Source organism: Papaver somniferum, unplaced genomic scaffold (genome assembly GCF_003573695.1).
Source record: "Papaver somniferum cultivar HN1 unplaced genomic scaffold, ASM357369v1 unplaced-scaffold_114, whole genome shotgun sequence".
Classification (NCBI taxonomy): domain Eukaryota; kingdom Viridiplantae; phylum Streptophyta; class Magnoliopsida; order Ranunculales; family Papaveraceae; genus Papaver; species Papaver somniferum.
In genome coordinates, this window is record NW_020620381.1 from 2,473,911 (window position 1) to 2,495,017 (window position 21,107).

At 42.6% G+C, this 21,107-nt stretch overlaps 1 protein-coding gene across 1 annotated transcript; it reads left to right on the forward strand.

The window, feature by feature from the left end:
- The first annotated feature begins 16,340 nt into the window (after window positions 1-16,340).
- On the forward strand, window positions 16,341-18,595 carry LOC113328752 (probable LRR receptor-like serine/threonine-protein kinase At4g36180). The gene is made up of 3 exons (XM_026575765.1): window positions 16,341-16,919; window positions 17,490-17,646; window positions 17,718-18,595. The coding sequence occupies exons 1-3, from the start codon at window positions 16,341-16,343 to the stop codon at window positions 18,593-18,595; spliced, it is 1,614 nt and encodes a 537-aa protein (XP_026431550.1).
- The last annotated feature ends 2,512 nt before the right edge of the window (window positions 18,596-21,107 follow it).

Below are 21,107 nucleotides of genomic sequence, written 5' to 3' on the forward strand. Positions count from 1 at the left end.
TTTTTTTTTTCTTTTGTTTTTTACTATAGACGTCGTATCTATGATCCGAAAGTCTACATGTATAATTGGCAATATTTATGAATATATGGAGCAGTGATGTAGTCGCAAGAAAACTCACAACCAAAACCTTAATAGGATCTATGAAACAATTTAAGAAACCATATTGAAATATTCAAGACCTCTTATTAAAATATTAAAACAAGTACAATGATACGAAAAAGTCGTATTGCACTTTTGTTGAGGACTATGCATTCAAAACAGACACAGAGTTGTGCGATATTGCAAAAGTCTTAGTTCTTTCTTGGGCAGCTGCTGCTGGGAAGAGAATTCACTCCAATTTCTCTTATACAGTGCTTAATTGGGATACAATTTTCCATTGATTATATTCTTGTTCTCCAATTTCTCTTATACAGTGCTTAATTGGGATACAATTTTCCATTGATTATATTCTTGTTCTCTGTCACTGCTACAGCTTGTAGCTTTTCTGTACATTCTTTTTAATCTAATAAAATTCCTCTTTTCCAATCAAAAAAAAAAGTACAATGATATGAAGAAACCCTAACTCGGGGAGCAAATAATTTTCTCTCCTAAAATTCTTTCCCTAAGCTCACCTAAAAAGATCTCTCCTTTTACAAAGGCGCTCTGCTTCTTATATAGGAGTTTACATAGTGAAGGGCAACTAATAAAATCCCTAATTTCGGGTTCTGACGTGCGTCAATGTCGCACAAGAGTTTATCATTGTCGCACAATTTCTTTACTGTCGCATAGGTCTTCACATCTTTCTCGTGATCTGGTTACGTCATCTGATTCGTCATCTTGGATATAACGTGTGCGGTCGTGTTTGCTTAATGCTTATAGAGTTACTTCGTACATAAAACGAGTGTGCGATATTTTGTACCCACAAGTGACGTGACCGTGTGATCAAGTATAGTGTCAAACACTTTCCTGGCTCCCTCTCCATCTTTCTCCATTTCATACCAATCTTCTTTGACTCAAGAATTTGCATTCTTTAGGTCGGAGAATTCAATGCATATCATGACTAATCATTCTTAGCTAGAACACAAACTACTTGGTCAATTTTGACAAGCTCACAACTGGACCTAACACGTATGTGTATTCTCATGTCACGGTCACGGGGGTTCTATGTCAAGTCAAATCTTTGAAAAATTCTGTAAAATTTCATATAGAGCAATGCCTACTGGCAAGCTCTGTGTATTATGTTGTTATCGAACTCAACCACTCTGAATGCAAACCCAAGGCAGCATAAAGAAAATAATGGTAGTCTCACAAGTTCATTATCATCTTCTTGTTCTTATTTCCATTAGTATCGCACGGTTGTCATGATCAATGTGTACACATATATCTCACTATCAGACACGTGTATATAAAGAGGTACGTGGAAAGCATGCAGGCCAAAAACATCAAAACATGATAGGTCACGAAACACCAAATAAAGTCCGAGGAGTTACTTTATCTCATCCCCAAAAGAGAAGCCAAGATCAACGGTGGAGAGAAAGTTAGCTGACACGGACTGACAGGGGCAGAAGACACTTGTCTGACACGAGCAGACCCCTCAACTACCCACATTAAACACTCCGAGCAGTGTACGTGTCGAACAACCTGTGGAACGAGCGAGGATGCCTCTGCGGGATCAAGGGGGAAACGCAGACCTCCGCGCGATGGACGCAAGGACACAAGAAGATAAGGTTCCAACGGTCTTCAGAGATGGGTCCCACGTTCTAACCTTATAAATACCCAATCTCCACCAAGAGGAAAGGGGATCGAAAACATCAGGAAGGGAAGGAGAGAGAGAGAGAGGGAAATAGCAAAGGTAAGTTAATCCCTGAGAGGAGAGAAACATGTAAACCCCAAAAATCATTCAACTATTCGTGTAACCGTGAAGAATATAGTAGAACAACAAATCCCGTGGATGTAGGCCTTAGTGCTGAACCACGTAAACCATGGTCTTATTTACATTTCAGCACTTTACATTCATTTAGCTCCGCACGTGTTTGCTTATATGTTTTGTTTTCCTTAATACTTATATCCCATGCACAAACGCCACGCCTGGAGTGGTTGGATGAGGCCATGATAAACCCGAAGGTTTTGAGCCAATGAATCAACACCAGGGTACCATCATCATAATCTCCCTAGATGTTAAAGATTGATTGTGAGCGTTCGGACACGCGCGCGGTTCGTGTGCCCACAATTTGGCGCTAGAAACAGGGACTTCGTCCCGGTAAAAGATTTATCTTGTCCTGTGATTTCATTTTAATTTGGCATATGATTGCTCTGATTTTATCAGCTCGAACCGTATAGATCATTCGTCAACTATATTATGTTCAAAAACCCACCTTTGGTCTTCGATAAGAGTTATTGTTCTAAGCGGGTTATTGTTCTAATCCATCGGATTTACAATTTTCGTAGTTTTTATACTAAGGATCGCTTTTAATAAAACTCTAACCCGTAGTTTATAGCCTGCGGGTATTAATTCCCTCTTGAAAAATTGTATTTCGACAACTAACCCGCTTCACGCGGATATTCCCGTTTCTGTTGTTTGAAATAACTTATGCAGAGAGAACGTGTTGCGAGTAAAGAAGGCAAGTTTACGGGAGATTTCAGTATCAACAAAAGGTCACGTGATGGAAAGGACGCAGGAAACAGGAAAATCCAAAGCTTTGTCAAAAGAAACGCCCAGGACAACCCCGATCATCACCCGAAGCAAGCAGAAAGGAGATAAAGCTAAAGTGACCAATCGAAGGCAAGATACTGCAGAAATCACTTCACCCATGAACGCTAATTCAGTTGCAGTGGCGGCTCTCAGAGCAGCAACGATAAAGTACGGGGAGGCTGCGGTAGTTCCGAAGGCTGCGGAGGCTAGCAATACCTTCGCCATGAGTCAACTTAATCAACCAAGAGAAAGGGTGGATGAATCCAGAACATTCCAACCCGCTCACCTGCTAACCTTTGGAATGCCACTAACAAATAATCAGAATCAAACCATACCGGCGGCTCTGGCACCGCAGAGGGGCGCTCACTCCAATTTGGAAACACCAGCAACCGAAGCTGAACCCCTGCCACCTTTAGTACAGACCATGGAGGAGGGAGGCACCACGGCTGTAGCGGCACGCGCTGGGACTCCCAATCAGGGGTCCAACCAATCACACCGACTAATGGCTGAGCTAGAGGAACTGAGGAAGAACCAGCAGGTTTACGCAGAAGCTGTAGCTCTGTTGGCCAGAGAAAATCAAGATTTAAAGGAGCGGATTGCTCTAAGCATGAAGACCAGCCAACAACTTGATGAAGCAAGCTCCAAAGCACCAGAGCCAAACCAAGACTGTAGAGTCGTCCTAGCGGCCAATGAAGACGTGACAAGGAGACGTAGCGTATCCGACCCGGATTATGACGATGGAGAGTCAGACGGTGATGAGCTGAAGAATTTAGAGCACCAACGCGCAATGGAGGAACTACGAGATGAGATGATGGCAGAGATCAGGCAATTAAAAAATAAACAAGGTGGGGGAAGGTTAGAGGAGGTCATGAGAGAAGCTAACTCCACGCCCCTAACGCATCGCTTGGCCAACACCCCTATTCCACTGAAATTCCCTGTCCCGACGTTCGAATGCTATGATGGATCCAGCGACCCTGCTGCACATGTTCGGTACTACAACCGTGTCTTAGCTAGATGGGGTCAGAACGACGCCGTACTCTGTAGATACTTCCCTTCAAGCTTGAAGGGATCGGCGTTATCATGGTTTGATAATCTGCCACCAAACTCCATCCACTCATATGACTAACTCGCAGAGAAATTCTTAAGAACATACATGTACAACAAGACTGTAAACACCGGGATGGATAAGCTCTTTTCACTAGCAATTGGCTACAAGGAAACCACGAGGGAGTACACAAACAGATGGCATAAGATCTGCCAAGCCATAGGGAGCGTGGACCCAGTGGTAAGCATCAACTGCTATAAATGGGGCTTAGACCGAATGAGTCCCCTATTTGTTGAAATTCACGGGAGCGTGCCCAAGACAGAAGGAGATCTCCGAATAATTATCGAGAAACACGCTCGACTTGAAGAAATTCAACGGGAAAACCCGAGGGCATATCCGCAGAGGTCTCACCGCACCAATTCAGCGGAACAAACCAATGGGGCCAAAAGGGGTTACTCGGATGAGAGACCTCACGAAGATAGGAAGGAACGGAGGGTTGAACGAAGTACAGGCGACCGAAAATTCGAAGATCAGGTTTACACGAAACTGAACGCTAGCTATGCTTGTATCCTACGAGAAATCAAAGGGAGGGAAAACTTAGAGTGGCCATGGTCTAAGGGAAAGCATCCCCCGAGATCTGAGAAGTCTAAAGATTACTGTGAGTATCACTGTTTCAACGGACACCAGACCGAAAAATGCAAGAACCTTAAAATAATGATCCAAAAATTAATTGATGCGGGAGAACTCAAGCATTACATACGAAAGGAGGTTACCGAGGACAGATCCAAACGAACCAAACTAGTCCAACTTCCGGAAGAAAACCGAACAATCAACACCATCTCGTGTTCCGAAGCCACAGGACCCTCACTCACAGCGCAGATTGGAAAAAGGTTACGAAAGCAGTTCGAAGACCGCTGCGAGTTATATAAGGTCGATGGGATAGCGGTGGACGAACACGAAGAATGGATGGAATCTCCTATCATCTTCGATGCCGAGGATATCGAAGAAGATATGGAAGACCATAACGATCCCTTGGTCCTAACATTACCAGTAGCTGGATGTAACCTCAAAAAGATCCTCATAGACGGGGGAAGCTCTGTAAATGTCCTATTCTATGATGCATTCAAACGGATGAAGCTCCAGGATGAACAGTTGATGACCTCTTATCACACCATCTACGGATTCAATGGAGCAGCCACGAAGCCCTTGGGAGACATCGTGTTACAGGTCAACGCAGGGCCCATGAAACTGGATACCCGATTCAGTGTGGTGGACACCCCTTCCCCCTACAACGCCATTATTGGACGACAATGGGTGCACAAGCTCAAAGGATTTGCGGCAACATACCACCAATATCTCAGATTTCCAACACCTGAGGGAGTAATGGAAATCAAGGGAGATCGGATCACTACGCGAGAGTGCCAGGCCACTCAGGATCATATCAACAACGAGCAAGAAGAGCAGCGAAAAATCCGAAGAGTAAAAAATCAAGAAACCGCGAAAGAGAAGGCCATAAACCTGTTCCTCAAGGAAACTACAGGGAAGGGCTTGACGAAAGATGATAATGTCCTAAGCACAGAAACAAGTACTTCAACAACCAGCGAAGAACAGAAACACGCTAAATAGCAATTAAAGAACGTCCCAGTCCTTGGAAACCCGAAGCCTGTGTTCACACCAGTGGTGCCCGTAAAGGAAATCAACATAGGAACGGAAGAAAACCCGAAGATGATCAAAATCGGGACCATAATGGACGAAGGAAGGGAACATTCCTTAACCAAATTACTTGAGGAATACGCGGATGTGTTCGCCTGGAAGCTAGGAGATATGCCGGGGATTGACCCAAAAGTAATCCAACATGAACTACGCATCAAACCGGGCACACCCCCGTTCAGTCAGAAAATACGAAAAGTGGCTCCAGAATATCATGAGGCGGTAGAAACAGAACTTCGGAAGCTACTAGATGCAGGATTTATCAAGGAAGTCAAATACCCTACCTGGATCTCCAACATGGTCATTGTTCCTAAGAAAAATGGAGGGGTTATAATATGCATCGACTTTACTAATCTCAACAAGGCATGTCCAAAGGACAGCTATCCCCTGCCGAGCATAGATCAACTGGTTGAAGCAGTTGAAGGGTACAAAGAGCTGTCATTCATGGACGGATATTCTGGTTACAACCAAGTAGCCCTGGCAGAAGAAGATCAGCCACACACAGCGTTCTATACCCCACATGGCCTTTATTGCTATACCAGAATGCCTTTCGGGCTCCGAAACGCAGGGGCAACATACCAGAGGATGGTCGATGCTATCTTCAAGCCATGGATTGGAGGAACCCTAGAAGTCTACGTGGACGACATGCTCGTCAAAAGCAAGCTGCGTAAAAATCACCACCAGGACCTGAGGAATATCTTCGAAGCAATGAGACAGCATCACATGAAAGTGAATCCGGAAAAATGTACTTTCGGTGTCACCTCGGGGAAGTTCCTCGGGTATCTGGTGACGAAAAGGGGCATCGAGGTAGACCCAGCTAAGATTCAAGCCATAGTAGAGATGTCGTCCCCAAAGAATCTGAAGGAAGTGCAGAAGCTCAATGGGTCCATAGCAGCGTTGGGCAGATTTATTGCACGGTCCTCGGACAAATGCAAACATTTCTTCAATATTCTTAAAAAAGGGAGCAGGTTCGAATGGACCGATGAATGCGAGGAAGCATTCCAAAAAATCAAAGAACATCTAGCTTCAATCCCAATCCTGCAGAAACCAGACCCTGATGAAGTTTTGGCACTGTACATAGCAGCAACAGAGGACGCAGTCAGCGCGGTATTAGTCAAGACCAATACAAAGGTAGAACAGCCTATCTATTACGTCAGCAAGACACTCAATTCCGCGGAAAGAAATTATACTAAGATTGAACAACTCATCCTCGCACTGGTATGGGCTACCCAAAAACTGAGAACCTACTTCCTAACTCACCTTATCAGGGTACCATGCAAAGCACCATTGGAAGCAGTCCTCAAAAGCACGGGAAAAGTGGGCCGAATAGCCAAATGGAACACCCATCTGGACCAATTCAACATCATTCATGAAATTCAACATTCTCAGAAGTCCCAAGTGCTGGCAGATTTCTTAGCAGACCTCCCCCTAGACAACGACGAAGAGATTAAGGGAATACCAGAAGCCGAGAAAGAAATCAAGGATCCAATGGATATCCTCGAACCTGCGAGTCATAGACAATGGGAAGTCTTTGTCGACGGATCTAAAAATAAGGAAGGAGCAGGAATAGGTATTGTCATTATCACCCCAACTGGAGAAAGGATTATACAGGCACTTAGATTGGAATTCAAAGAGCATACCAATAACATTGTTGAATACGAAGCTGTCGTACATGCCCTACGTATAATAATAGAGATGGGGGTAACCGATGTAAGGCTGACAAGTGATTCGCAACTTGTCATACGGTAAATTGGGCTCGAGTATAATGTGTACGATGACACTCTTTCAGCTTATATGGCCTTGGTCCAAACATTGGCATCACAAATCCCGAACATTAAGTTCCGGCACTTATGCAGAAGAGACCTCAGGCACGCGGATGCCCTAGCATATATATCATCCATGCTGAGGGATAAAAATGCCGAAGGTATTAAAATAGCGAGGGTATAAGAGCCTTCGATTGCATCTCAATTCTCCTTCGCTACCAATCAAGATGTGATGGAAGAAAATATCGAAGACTAGGTAGGAGAAGACATCCATAATGACTTTGATGAAGAAGACATCCTGTCAAGAGCAAATCAAGACGAAGACTTCAGCAACGAAGATGACTGGAGGGTGACAATACAGGCCTTTCTCGAAAAAGGAAGCTTACCTGCGGATCGGAAACTAGCTAGGAAGATGCTCTCCAAAGTGGGAAGATATGATCTTCGGGAGGGGGTCCTGTATAGAAAATCCTTCCTTGGACCATTACTACGCTGCTTGTCCCGGAAAGAGGGGCATCGAATTCTAAATGATATCCACTATGGTGACGCGGGGAATCATAGCGGCATGAGATCACTGGCTGACAAGGCAAAAACGCAAGGATATTACTGGCCGACCATGATACAAGATGCTGCGAGGATGTCCCGACGATGTGAAGAATGTCAGCGCTTCGCGAAAAAAATCCACGCGCCAGCAACAAGGTTAAACTCTGTTCATAGCCCGTGGCCATTTGCAAAATGGGGCGTAGACATCGTCGGGCCTTTCATCGAAGGATCAGGGAAGAGACGATTTTTGATAGTAGCCACGGACTACTTTAGTAAATGGGTGGAGGCTAAGGCCTTGGCCAGGATCAGAGACGCGGATGTGTTCACTTTCATATTCCAGAACATCATTTGCAGATTTGGTATACCTGCGGAAATTGTATCTGATAACGGTAAGCAATTACAGGGAAAAAATATAGACATGCTCTTCGACACCTTCAAAATAAGAAAGAACAAGTCCACCCCCTTATACCCTCAAAGCAACAGACAAGCGGAAGCTACCAACAAGACCCTCGCCCTTATACTCAAAAAACAATTAGACGAGCATAAGGGAAGATGGTGCGAACAACTGCACAATGTCTTATGGGCATACAGGACAACACGAAGATCCGCTACCGGGGAATCCCCGTTTATTCTAACTTATGGAGCTGAAGCAGTCATACCTACGGAAATCCTCATGCCAACCACGAAGACCGAAGCTTGGGAGAAAAACCTCACAACAGATATGATGTTAGAAAGGTTGGACGACTTGGAAGGAAGAAGGGAAGTAGCATTGCAAAAGATGGAAAATTATCAACGAAGACTAGCAAGGGAGTACAACAAAAAGGTAAAGCTACGGAATTTTGTAGAGGGACAGTATGTGTTGAGAACAATCCCACGGTATCAGCAAGAAAAGAAATGGGGAAAGTTAGCACCTACATGGGGAGGACCTTTTATGATCCACGACATTGCGGGTAACGGTTCCTACTACCTTCGTAATCTAAAAGGCGAGGTCCTCCGGCATCCTTGGAATGCTAAATGGCTCAAACCATACTTCCCATAGAAGCAACGCAGATTTGAATCTGCTTGGAGTGTACCAGAAGAAGAAGGGAGCCTGACCGCTCCACATGTTTCTATCTCTGGAAGAGGAATTGCAGACCTCAACTTATCAATCAAACAAGCTTTCAAATTATCAAGTCAGTGGAATCTACCTACAATACTGGGGAAAGTAGTTAATCTACAATCTCTCAGGGCTCCCCCATCAGTGTCCATAAGTGTAGGACCAGGGGGAAGGCACCCAGCAGAAAGAGATACCCAACCAATCTTAAGGCAACGGGTCGACGGAATGGGTGCGTAAATATTTTAATCCCATATCCTAGAACGTTTCCCCGGCCCCCACCGTCTGGGAATCCTCTGGCCCAGGATTCGCCAGCGGGGTGACAGGTCTCAAGACGATCACGAAGGTATATCAGGAAGAGGATTCATTTCATAAAGCGTGATTACAAGAAGTGAAAGGCCAAAGTCAAGGATACACAATCAAAAAATATTCCTTTTACAGGATCATCAGCAAAAAATATCCTTGTTACATGATTACAAAAAGTATAATGATGCCGCGGATCCTACAAAACGCTGCGATCTCTACCTAAGTGGCGGCCCCATCGGCAGGATTATTCCGAAGACTTGACGGGAAGCTCCCACCAGAAGAAGGGCCCGAGGAGCTGGGCAAGGCAGAAGGAACGGGACGACGAGGATAGTTCTTCACGAGACCATGTTCATTCCTTAGGCCAAGTTCTATCCTCTCCAGCATCTTGTTCGTCTCCTCAGCCAATTGACAACGAGCCTTGTGTTTAATAACTGTTGTCCGCTGTTGGGCTTGGGATAATAACGAATATAGCCGATTCACTTCTCCAGAAGCAGCACCAACGGCCTCCTCGCGGGTTGCTGCTAAATTCTTGAAGTGATTGGTCTGTTCTTCCTGCTGCGCTAAGGACGATTGAGCCTTTTCAAGTTTTTCATTTGTGACGCGAAGGCGTCCCTCGAGCTCTGAAAAAGACAACACCACGGAGTTAGCGTAGAAAAAAGACAAGGTCACACTCGATGAAATGGGATTATACCTTCGACACAAGCCGAAGCCTCTTCATACTCATTAACAACCGCATCTCGCGCTTCATCAAGATGATCATATTTCGCGGATAATTTCTTATAGTCTAGTTGAAGGTTGGTGAGAGTAAATTGACAGGCATCTAATTCTACCTGCTTCATCGAGTCCATATGACGAAGGTGGTCGACCTATTTATTTATCTCTGAGACCCCTTTGCAGTCTGTACATGCACACTTCGAGATTCCTCTCAGACTCAGCATGACGAGCTACGTCGGAACGAGACGCAGAAAGAGCATTGCTGAGAGCGTAGACTTCAGCACGAGCATCATCTCTTTCTCTGGCAAGACAGAGCATACTATCCTGGACCCCTGAAAGAGGAATGGATCGAGCCGTCTGTAATTCTTCTTCCAACCGCTGAATCCTAGATTCCAACAAGGAAGTACGCTCACGGGCTTCCCGCAGACTATCACGGGTCCACAGCAGTGTGCCATTAAATAAAGCACGATCATGGTTGTACAGATTTTGCATGTCGACCATCTGAACATGCCGTGTGCGCCATACCTCAGCCCGAGCATCCCATTTCTTAGCTTCACTCTTAATTTTCTCAACCAAATCTCTAATACGAGATTTTTGCCGAACTCTTTCATTTCGAAGCCATATCAGCTCGGGGACGCCACCCACTGGAGATAGGGTGGGGAGACTCAGACAGAACAACTAAGAGATAAAAGAATGACGACATACGGCGAGGGAAAAGAACCAAACCTGTGAAAGTGGAAACTTGGCTACGAGTTTTCTCTAACTCCGCGCGCACTGCAACAAGTTCTGACCGAAGATCAGCCTCTGCTTCACCCAGCTTTTCTTTCTCCTTAAGGCTTTTCTTTAGCTCTTCAATTTCCACTTCAGCCGCAGATAATTCCTTTTCTCGATGACGAAGCTTAGCCTCGAGCTTCAGAGATTTCGCTTTGAAGAACTGATACAGCACGTGGTTACAATGCTCGCTCCTCATCATCTACACATCAAGATGACAAACATTATTTCACCAAAGCGTCTGATCGTCACGTAGAAGTGTGTACGAAAATTTACCTCAAGCACACGCTACTGCGGAAAGCCATATTGATACCCGTCGGCGATAGCCATCATATCGGCAACGGAAGTAGGAGGCTCCGGCACGAGGGTAGCTTCGGGAACAGTCAACCTTTTTCCCCAGGCTTCAGACACCTGCGCCTTTGAAGACATCTCCATCATGCGACGGGTATACGCGGTGGATTCCTTTTCCCCAGCGACCACAGGAGCGGGATGAGAGACAAACAGAAGATTCTTTTCCTTAAACCAATCCATGATGGCGTCCTCACCCTCAGACGTCGGCGACTGAGGAAGACTATCGGCGGGCGCGTCAACGACAAATTTTCCTTTCTCTGACTCGACCCCCTCAGCATGCTCCTCCGCGCCTACATGCACAGCAGGCTCCTCCGCACCAACATCTTCTACAGTAGCATCCCCATTACCATCACCACCAAGAACATCCCAATCATCATTGGGGGAAAGTAAAGAGAAGTCCTCGGGAAAATCGAGGGCTTCGTCAAAAAAATCCCCCGTGGAATACATCCGATCAAAAGAAAATTCTTGAGAAGTGGGAAGGGTATCCGAGACATCACCAGCAGGGACGGAAACATCCCCGATGAAAACATCATCAGCCATCACAACTTTATTCCTTCCTTCATCACCAGCGTGACCAGCGAAGACCTCTTCTCCGACATTGATAGGGGAGGTACCAGTACGTTCCTCCCCATCTGTAATCTCGTCCTCAGCAAACTCTTCGTTCACTGGACTAGTCACCTCTTCTTGGGCCTCAACCTCGCCCATCACCGTAGTAGAAGACTGCTTCGGCCTAATCTTTTTCTTCTTCAATACCTGAAACCAACACCACGAAAAGAATTATTTTTCCCGTCTGATGGAAGTTCTAAAAAAGAAGCGCAGCTAGAATCTGCGTACCTGAGCAGCTGAGATATTCTTCGGTGGGAGTATAGCACCGGAACCATCCTCCTCGTCTCCCTCTATGACGTCCAGGGCATAAGGAAAATTCATGCCCGCGAAGTTCAGATGCCAAGGGCAGAAATCTCCATAGCGAACAGGAGGAGATTCGCGCGGTTTACTATTCTCGGTAGGCCGCCAACCGCGGGGACCGGGAATCCAACCGTAAGCCCACGGACCAACTATCTCGATAACGGTGGCGTGCCACTCGTAATCATGATCGCGCTTGATCCTCTCTCGCGCGGGGAAGAGTTTCCGACGACTGGACGCCTCCGTGCCAGGAACATACTTCAGCTTGGCATCACTGACCTCATTTAACAGACGAATCTCGCCTCGAGGAGCAGGGAGATTCCGAAGGCTGACACTCCACGGCTTGCGATTCCTACTATTGACGTAATCCCCAAAGGAGTTATTGAAATTCTCAGGAGTATACCATTCCTTCTCCATGGGATTAGGAACGTAACAAGTCATCGACGTTTCCCCCTTACTCCGCAGATAGCATTCCTTCAGGGCGCGGAGATAATTCCCCGATAGTTGGGATACGGAACGGCTATGAGTATTGGTGGAAGAACCCTCACGACTAGCGAGCACGTCGTAGTAGAAGGAATCACCGGATTTGTACAACGGCAGCATCAGACCAGCCTCGAATGCCCCAACCGTCGTTAACAAATGAAACTCATCGAATTCGTACTTGGAGATAAGCTCATACGTAATATCATCCTCAGGGGCATAGAAACGAACCCCGAAGGCTTGAAGCTCATGCTTTTCCTTGAATATTTCAAGATCGATATGCTTGAAGGTTACTTTTTTCCTGCTAACAGAGACACTGCGTATCAAGGGAGCAGCCTCATCCTCCTCGGAGGGGCTTGATGAACTAACGAACGCTTCCGAAGCTTTTCTCTTCACGGGGGGATTCTTTGAAGATTCAACCCTAGGATCTACGCTCTTCGTATTCTTCCCTTTAAAAGTTGGAGAAGACCGTAGATGATGCTCGGGCACTAACGAACGTAGAGGAGGAATGTCAAAAGCAACAGCGCGGGGCGGAGCCTGCGTACTCCTAGTATCATCACGAAGACGAGCCACTGAGCAATCAAAGACTCTTCGAGAACCAGACGGATTTATCGGGGGAATATCTTCCCTAGAGGACGAGGCTTTCGCTCCAGAAGAAACTCGACTCCGACGAACATCATCTTGAGCGTCTCGACGCGGAGGAGATCTCGATAACCCAGAATCAGGAGTCTGATAAGTAGGCCGCGGACGGTCAGACATGGCTGCGGAAAGAATAAAATCAAGAACAAGTTATCACCAAAATCAAAAAACACATCCATAGCAATACAACCACGATAACGTAGCAACCCTAAAAGTAGTATACATGCTCAATATTTCACCCTCGAAGTAATGGCTTCCTTAATTTAAGACGAAGAACAGGGGCAAACTAGTATGCAAGCATCAGAAGAAGTTCTTCATCACAAACAAGGAACAACAGTAGCAGAAAATTCACAAGTCAACACAGCATAAAACGGTGGAAATAAAGAAAAGGAAAACTTACCGGCAAAAACAGCAGTAGAAGAAACAAACAGGAGAAGCGGGCGTGGTTAATGCTAAGGTGGAGAGAATTTAAGATCACAGGTGCAATGAAGACTGACAAAAAATTCAAAATCACAAGTGCAATGAAGACTGACAGAGAATTTAAGGTCACAGGTTCAATGAAGACAGACAGAAAATTTAAAGGAAGAATGAAAACTGAGAGTGTTTAGGAAGAATGAAATTAAATTTTCTTTCTATCCTTAAAATAACCGAAAGAAAGAGAAGGAAATTAAGGGAGGAATGGGAAAACGTGCCCGTTACATAAGCAGTTAATGCACGAATAAAAGACGTGCCCAAGTATCTAGGAGAAGTTATTAGGAGTGAGAATAATATGCGACCATAGTTTTTCTTCAAGGCACCCATTAGTCATTCAAGCCCGAAGAAAAGGGGCAAATTGTGTACACATATATCTCACTATCAGACACGTGTATATAAAGAGGTACGTGGAAAGCATGCAGGCCAAAAACATCAAAACATGATAGGTCACGAAACACCAAATAAAGTCCGAGGAGTTACTTTATCTCATCCACAAAAGAGAAGCCAAGATCAACGGTGGAGAGAAAGTTAGCTGACACGGACTGACAGGGGCAGAAGACACTTGTCTGACACGAGCAGACCCCTCAACTACCCACATTAAACACTCCGAGCAGTGTACGTGTCGACCAACCTGTGGAACGAGCGAGGATGCCTCTGCGGGATCAAGGGGGAAACGCAGACCTCCGCGCGATGGACGTAAGGACACAAGAAGATAAGGTTCCAACGGTCTTCAGAGATGGGTCCCACGTTCTAACCTTATAAATACCCAATCTCCACCAAGAGGAAAGGGGATCGAAAACATCAGGAAGGGAAGGAGAGAGAGAGAGAGGGAAATAGCAAAGGTAAGTTAATCCCTGAGAGGAGAGAAACATGTAAACCCCAAAAATCATTCAACTATTCGTGTAACCGTGAAGAACATAGTAGAACAAAAAATCCCGTGGATGTAGGCCTTAGTGCTGAACCACGTAAACCATGGTCTTATTTACATTTCAGCACTTTACATTCATTTAGCTCCGCACGTGTTTGTTTATATGTTTTGTTGTCCTTAATACTTATATCCCATGCACAAACGCCACGCCTGGAGTGGTTGGATGAGGCCATGATAAACCCGAAGGTTTTGAGCCAATGAATCAACACCAGGTTACCATCATCATAATCTCCCTAGATGTTAAAGATTGATTGTGAGCGTTCGGACACGCGCGCGGTTCGTGTGCCCACAACCAAGAAAGAGTTGCTCTCTTAACCTTCAAATCACTTCTTGAGGACCCTGCGGATCGCTTGTCTTCATGCAAAGATGGTCGCGGACATCAGGACTGCTGCAGCCAGGACCGGCCCTGACACGAAGCATCCGAAGCATTAGGGCTGTCAATGGATATTCGATATCCAGTATCCGTTTCCGAACATCCGGATTCCGTTAGGTTAATATCCGACATAACGGCTATCCGATATCCGATAACCTTAACGTAACAGGTATCCGTTTATTAACATAACGGTACCGGTTAAGGGAGTATCCGTTAGGTTAATATCTGATATCGTTAGTGTATAACTATATCATAAAATTTTCGGAAATTTTCGATACCTAATACCCTTTAGGTTTACTCTTTAGCCATTTGATTACGTCTCTCCTAAGTAAATATCGGAAATTATCGGATATTAACGGAAATTATTGAATATTAACTGAAATTATCGGAAATTATTGGAAGTTTTTTGTATCATGAGTAGATAACGGAAATTAACGGAATAATATCCGATATCCGATAGCTTATCCTTAACCTTATCGATATTGAATTTTTGAATTCCGACGGATATTATCGGATACCGGATATCCGATAACCCTTAACCTTAACTTTATCGATATTACCAATATCGGATGGATTTTTATCCATTGACAGCCCTACGAAGCATGGCTTTGGGTATCAAAATCCGTGGGGCATCAAAATCAAAACTTTGTCCGCTATCTATACAAAAGTCAACAAAGTAATAGTTGGTAATACTAATCTAGGGTGGGAAAACGTTCAATTGGGAGACGTGTTGATAGATCATGCTATGTATCCACGACGATCCACTTTGGAAGCAGACAGACAAAACCGAACACGACATTTTATTTTGTTTTTTGCAGCATTTTATTTTTTTATCCTTCGACCAACAAAAAAACATTACAAAAAACAACAAATAGTGCCTTAGTTTATTTATGGTGCTAAAAAATTGATCTAACAATATTGATTTTTTATTACATGGCCTAGGGGCATCATTTTTGTGTCGCACTTTGGGGCATTAACATATCAGGGCCGGCCCTGGCTGCAGCTGGTATGGGATTGGATGTTCCAACGACTCATTCATGTGGTTTCGATAGATCTTCGCAATAGAGACCTTGAGAACTACATCAACAAGTTCCGTTTTAGTTTCAGCGTCGACAGCTTCAATCCACCGGATACTTCACTTAAGGGTATTTTCTCTCCTTCCCTGTTTAACATTACTAATCTTGAATATCTTGATCTCGGCTACAACGACATATCCTCAAATATTCCACACAAATTCTCCGACTTTCCAAAGCTGGCTCATCTTGATCTCTCGAATTCGTTGTTTTCCGGCTCAATTCCTGTACAACTTGCCAACCTAACTTCTCTAGAGTACCTTGATATATCAGCTAGTTCTTTTACAACCTTTTCTTTAAACTGGTTAAGAGGACTAGTCAATTAGAAGGTACTAAGATTGATCTACATTGATCTGTCTGAAGTGTTATCTTCACAAAAGAATTTTGCCGAACCGATATCATTTCTGTCAAAACTTGAGGATCTTGATCTGTCCGCTTGCAAAATATCTAGCACGAAGTTTCCAATCAATGAGTTCCTCAATCTTTCCAGTTTATCTTCTCTTAGAATGAGTAATAATGATTTCACTTTCCAAATCCCAGCTCAATTAGCCAACATGACTTCTCTTTCAGTTCTGGACTTCTCTAATTGTCAACTACTACAAGGTTCTGTTCCTTATCTGCCACAGCTTAAAGAACTAGCAGTGAGTAGTTCTACCCTTCAACTCAATTTAACTAGGATGTGTTTAAGGCTATGGCCTAGACTAGAAATCTTAGATATTGGAGGTACAAGTGTGAATGGATCAATTCCGAGTGCAATATCTAATGCTCCATTATTGGTAAAACTTCTTGCATCAGGATGTAAAATTCAAGGATCCTTGCCTACTTCAATCACCAAGCTTTTTCGATTGCAATCTCTAGACCTCTCTAACAATAATATAACAGGTTACCTTCCGGTTTCAATCTCCAATCTCAAACATCTAGAATTTCTCTACATGTACTCCAATAATTTGCAAGGGCCTATACCAGAATCAATATGTGGGATCTCTTCTCTCCGGAAAATTGAATTGAGAGGCAACAACTTAACTGGCACCTTACCAAGCTTAAAAACCTCGAGTATTTCAATGTTGAACGAAACTCCATTGATGGTACTACCTCATTGGTCGCTTTGATCAATGACTTGAACTTAACAGGTCTAAATCTCAACTCAAACAGGCTGACAGTAGTTATAGATCAACATGCACACCCGTCCAAACTCAAACTGACTAGTTTGGAGCTGAAATCATGCAACATTAAAGGATACATCCCGAGTTTCATCTGTAAATGTACTCATCTTAATTATTCAGATTTGTTAGATAACAATTTAACAGGACCTATCCCTCCTTGTATCTCCAACCTCCAAAATCTAATAGTCTTCGATCTCTCTAGAAACAACCTTGTAGGAACTATACCATATCCAACTTCATTTTCTTTCCATAGCATTACCATAAATATATCACATAACGACCTACGCGGTCCTCTACCTCTTCCTCCCGAAGGTATAGACGTATTTGATTTATCACAAAACCAATTCACCGGTGGATCTCAATAGAGACTGGGAACAGGCTATCCAATGCTAAGTTCGTTTCATTGTCTGTAAATAACTATCTGGTTTGATCCCCTACTCTATTTCCTCAAACCAAACATCGTCAAAAATTGGATTTCTTGATCTGTCAAAGAACAATCTATCTGGGGCTATACCTTCTAGTGTTGGGTACTGCACTTCTCTTCGTTCGTTGGAGATTGACACTAATAATCTCAGTGGAAATGTTCCACGTGAGCTTGGACAAGCAACTTCTCTCGAAAATCTTTTATTGAATGGAAATGCTCTCGATGGTACGTTTCCTGATTTGATACAAGGGTTTAAGAATTTGCAAGCTCTCAGCTTAGGAAATAACAATTTGAAGGCACCATACCAGCTTTCATTGGTTCACTAGCCGATCTGAAAATCCTTTCTTTAAGAGAAAACAAGTTCAGTGGATCGATCACCAACTTGCATGATCTCCAGATCTTAGACTTGAGTGTAAACAATCTTTCTGGTTCAATTCCTCGAAAGCTAGACGAGCTGAAGATGCTAATAAGTAGACCAAATGAAACATTTGAGGTTCGTTCCTATGGCTTTCAGGATTCTGGTCATCTTGAACTTGAAATGGTAATCAAAGGGGTAATCACGCAGTTCTTGCGATTGTACAACTACATTTCAGGAATTGATTTGTCGTGCAACAATCTTGTTGGGGAAATTCCTACAGAGGTCAGTCTATTACAAGCACTTGCAACACTGAACCTGTCACATAACCATCTCTACGGTAAAATACCAGCGAGCATTGGGAACATCACTGGTTTAAACTCTTTGGACTTAAGTTTCAACAAATTGTCCGAGAAAATTCCTCAATCCCTGACAACTATAGACTCCCTTGGGCACTTGGACTTATCTCACAACATCTTGAGTGGCAGGATCCCAACAGGACCTCACTTTGATACACTGAGCATAGACGGCTCTGCTTACGAAAACAACAGTTTGTTGTGCGGGTCTCCTTTAAAGAACATTTGTGACGGTGATGACCAGAGTAGGAATACTACTGATGTTAACCGTCCAAATGAAGTTGAAGGAGATGCAAAAGAGAAGATACTTTTTTATGGTGTTATTGCTGTGGGGTTTGGAGTTGGATTTTGGGTCCCTTTCTTCATTTTGCTAGTAAAGAAACATACATGGTGGTTTGGGTATCGGAGATTGATTGATTCTGTTGCAGTTAAGATATCTAGATGTCTGCTCAAAAATGTATAACACCTTTTTCTTTCTTTTTTTTTATGTTGTTGTAACTATGTAAGGATTTTTTTTCTCACTATACAGAATAGTCGAGGAACATTTGCCATTTGCAAGATGAGTCGAGTTTGATTAGTAATGTATTAATAATAGCTCAATTATTTTTTCAATATAAATATAAGCGAAACCACACCATATATAGGTCATAATATAAAATTGCTAGAACAACTTTCAACGCGTACTACCTAACTTGCAGCTTTGAACTCCGACGAGGATGAGTATTTCTAGGGTTTCTTCTTCATCTCCATCATCATCAGGTACGCTCGATGGCACAAATCTAGTTCCTGCAATTCAAAACTTATCATCGTCGACATCATCTTCATCTATGCTTGCAAAAAAAAATCATCTTCATCTTGTTTGTAGAAAATGTGATATCAAAAACTTAATGAAAAACAAAAGAGATACTCAAACTAATCTAAAGATTTAAAGGCCTTGATATAAAGCTCTCACGTTGAACGGCGAGAAAACCCTCACTTTCTATTAGCCAAAATAGGTCCTTTTTGAGTTTTGTGAAACGAGCGATTTGGTGAAGAAAAGTGGCAACGTATGATTGGTTTAAAAGAAATAGGAAAAGTATTTAAAAAAACGAAACCAAATAGGTAAGGACACTTGGCACCGAAAGATTGTTTTAAAATTACAAACTTAAAAGGAAAACCTAGCTTACCGTGTTTCGAATTTTATGGAAGTCCAAATTCAATTTGGAAATCGAGTAACTATTATAATAGGACTTTTTTTTCCATATTTACAAAGGGGAAAAAAATCCACATAATTTCTGGAAAATAAAAGAAAAAATAAATAATATCTGCACATATTTTCCACATATTTAATGTATTTGCCCTGCCTTACCAAATCAAAAAAACATCGTCATTTATTCTCCACTTATTTAATGTAATTGACCTGATTCATAAAAATTCCTCCTTATTTTTGTTATACTTATATGCCAAGAAAATATGACATTAACTCAAGATTTGTCATCTCAAACTCCTTGACTATATCCTCCCTGAATTCTTTGATCATCTCTGAAATATTACCAGTAAATATAAGATCATCAACATATAAACACACTATAATATTGTATAAAGTGTGTTCATGTGGACATCTTGTAAAACCTTTATTTATGAAGTAAGAATCTATTAATTGTTGTATACCAAGCACGTGCTGCTTGTTTCAAACCATACAAATCTTTATTTAGCTTCTATACTTGATTCTCCTTCCCATCCATAATGTATCCTGCTGGTTATTCTACATAAACTTCTTATTCCAGTACACCATTCAAGAATGCTGACTTCACATCCATCTGAAAGATCTTCCAATGATTTTGTACAACTAAAGCAATAATCATGCGTACTGTATCAAGTCTTGCAACTGGTGCAAATATTCTAGTATAATATATTCCTGGTTTTTGCTTATATCCTTTATAAACTAATCTTGCTCTGAGACAATCAACTTCACCATTTGACTTGTATTTTGTTTTATAAACCTATAGCTTTCTTACATAATGGAAGCATTGTAAGTTCCCATGTGTTATTGTTCTCAATCAACTTCAATTCTGCATCCATGGCTTGTATTCATCCTTGTTCTTTAGAAGCTTCTTCATAAGATACAGGATCACAATCTCCAAAGAGTGCATAGTTAATCACTTCATCATCTATATCATCATCATCTCTTGATAAGATATAATCACTCATATGTGCTGGTATGACATGATTTCTTCTTGGTCTTGCTTGTTCTTGTTGTGGTGTTGCATCAGTTATTGTCTTCTTAATGTTCAACTGCATCATCTTGAGTATTTTATTGTTCCTCGACTGTTATTTGTACTATTCTGGCAGTTTCTCTTGTTGTAGTAGTTTTCCAGTGCCATTGTGAATCTTCTTTGAAAATAACATCACGACTTGTGATCACCTTTCCTTTATATCCTTTGGTTACTGAGCTATAACCAACAAGAATACACTTCTCACTTTTGTCATCCAACTTCTTACGAGTTTATTTTGGCACATGTGCATATGTTATGCAACCAAAGATTCTAAGATGTCTTACACTTGGTCTTTTACCACTCCATGCTTCTTCTGGTATCTTGTTATTCAATCTACTAGTAGGACATTTATTTAGTAGATAAACTCCACAATCTACTGCATAACCCCGGAAATTCTTTAATAGATTTTTTGCTCTTCTTATAGTATGTACCATCTCCATTATGGTTTTATTTTTCCTTTTTGATACACCATTATGTTGCGGTGTATATCTAGTTGTTAACTGATGTTGAATGCCATGTTGTTCCATGAAGCTATCAACAACATTATATTCTTTGCCTCTATCAGTTCTTAAGATCTTGATACTTTTACCAATTTGTTTTTAAACATATAAGTTTTAAAGCTTTTAAACTCTTGAAATGCATCACTCATGCTTTTCTACTAAAATCTTCTATGAAACTTATACAGTAACTATTACCTCCATGTGAAACTTCTTCAATATG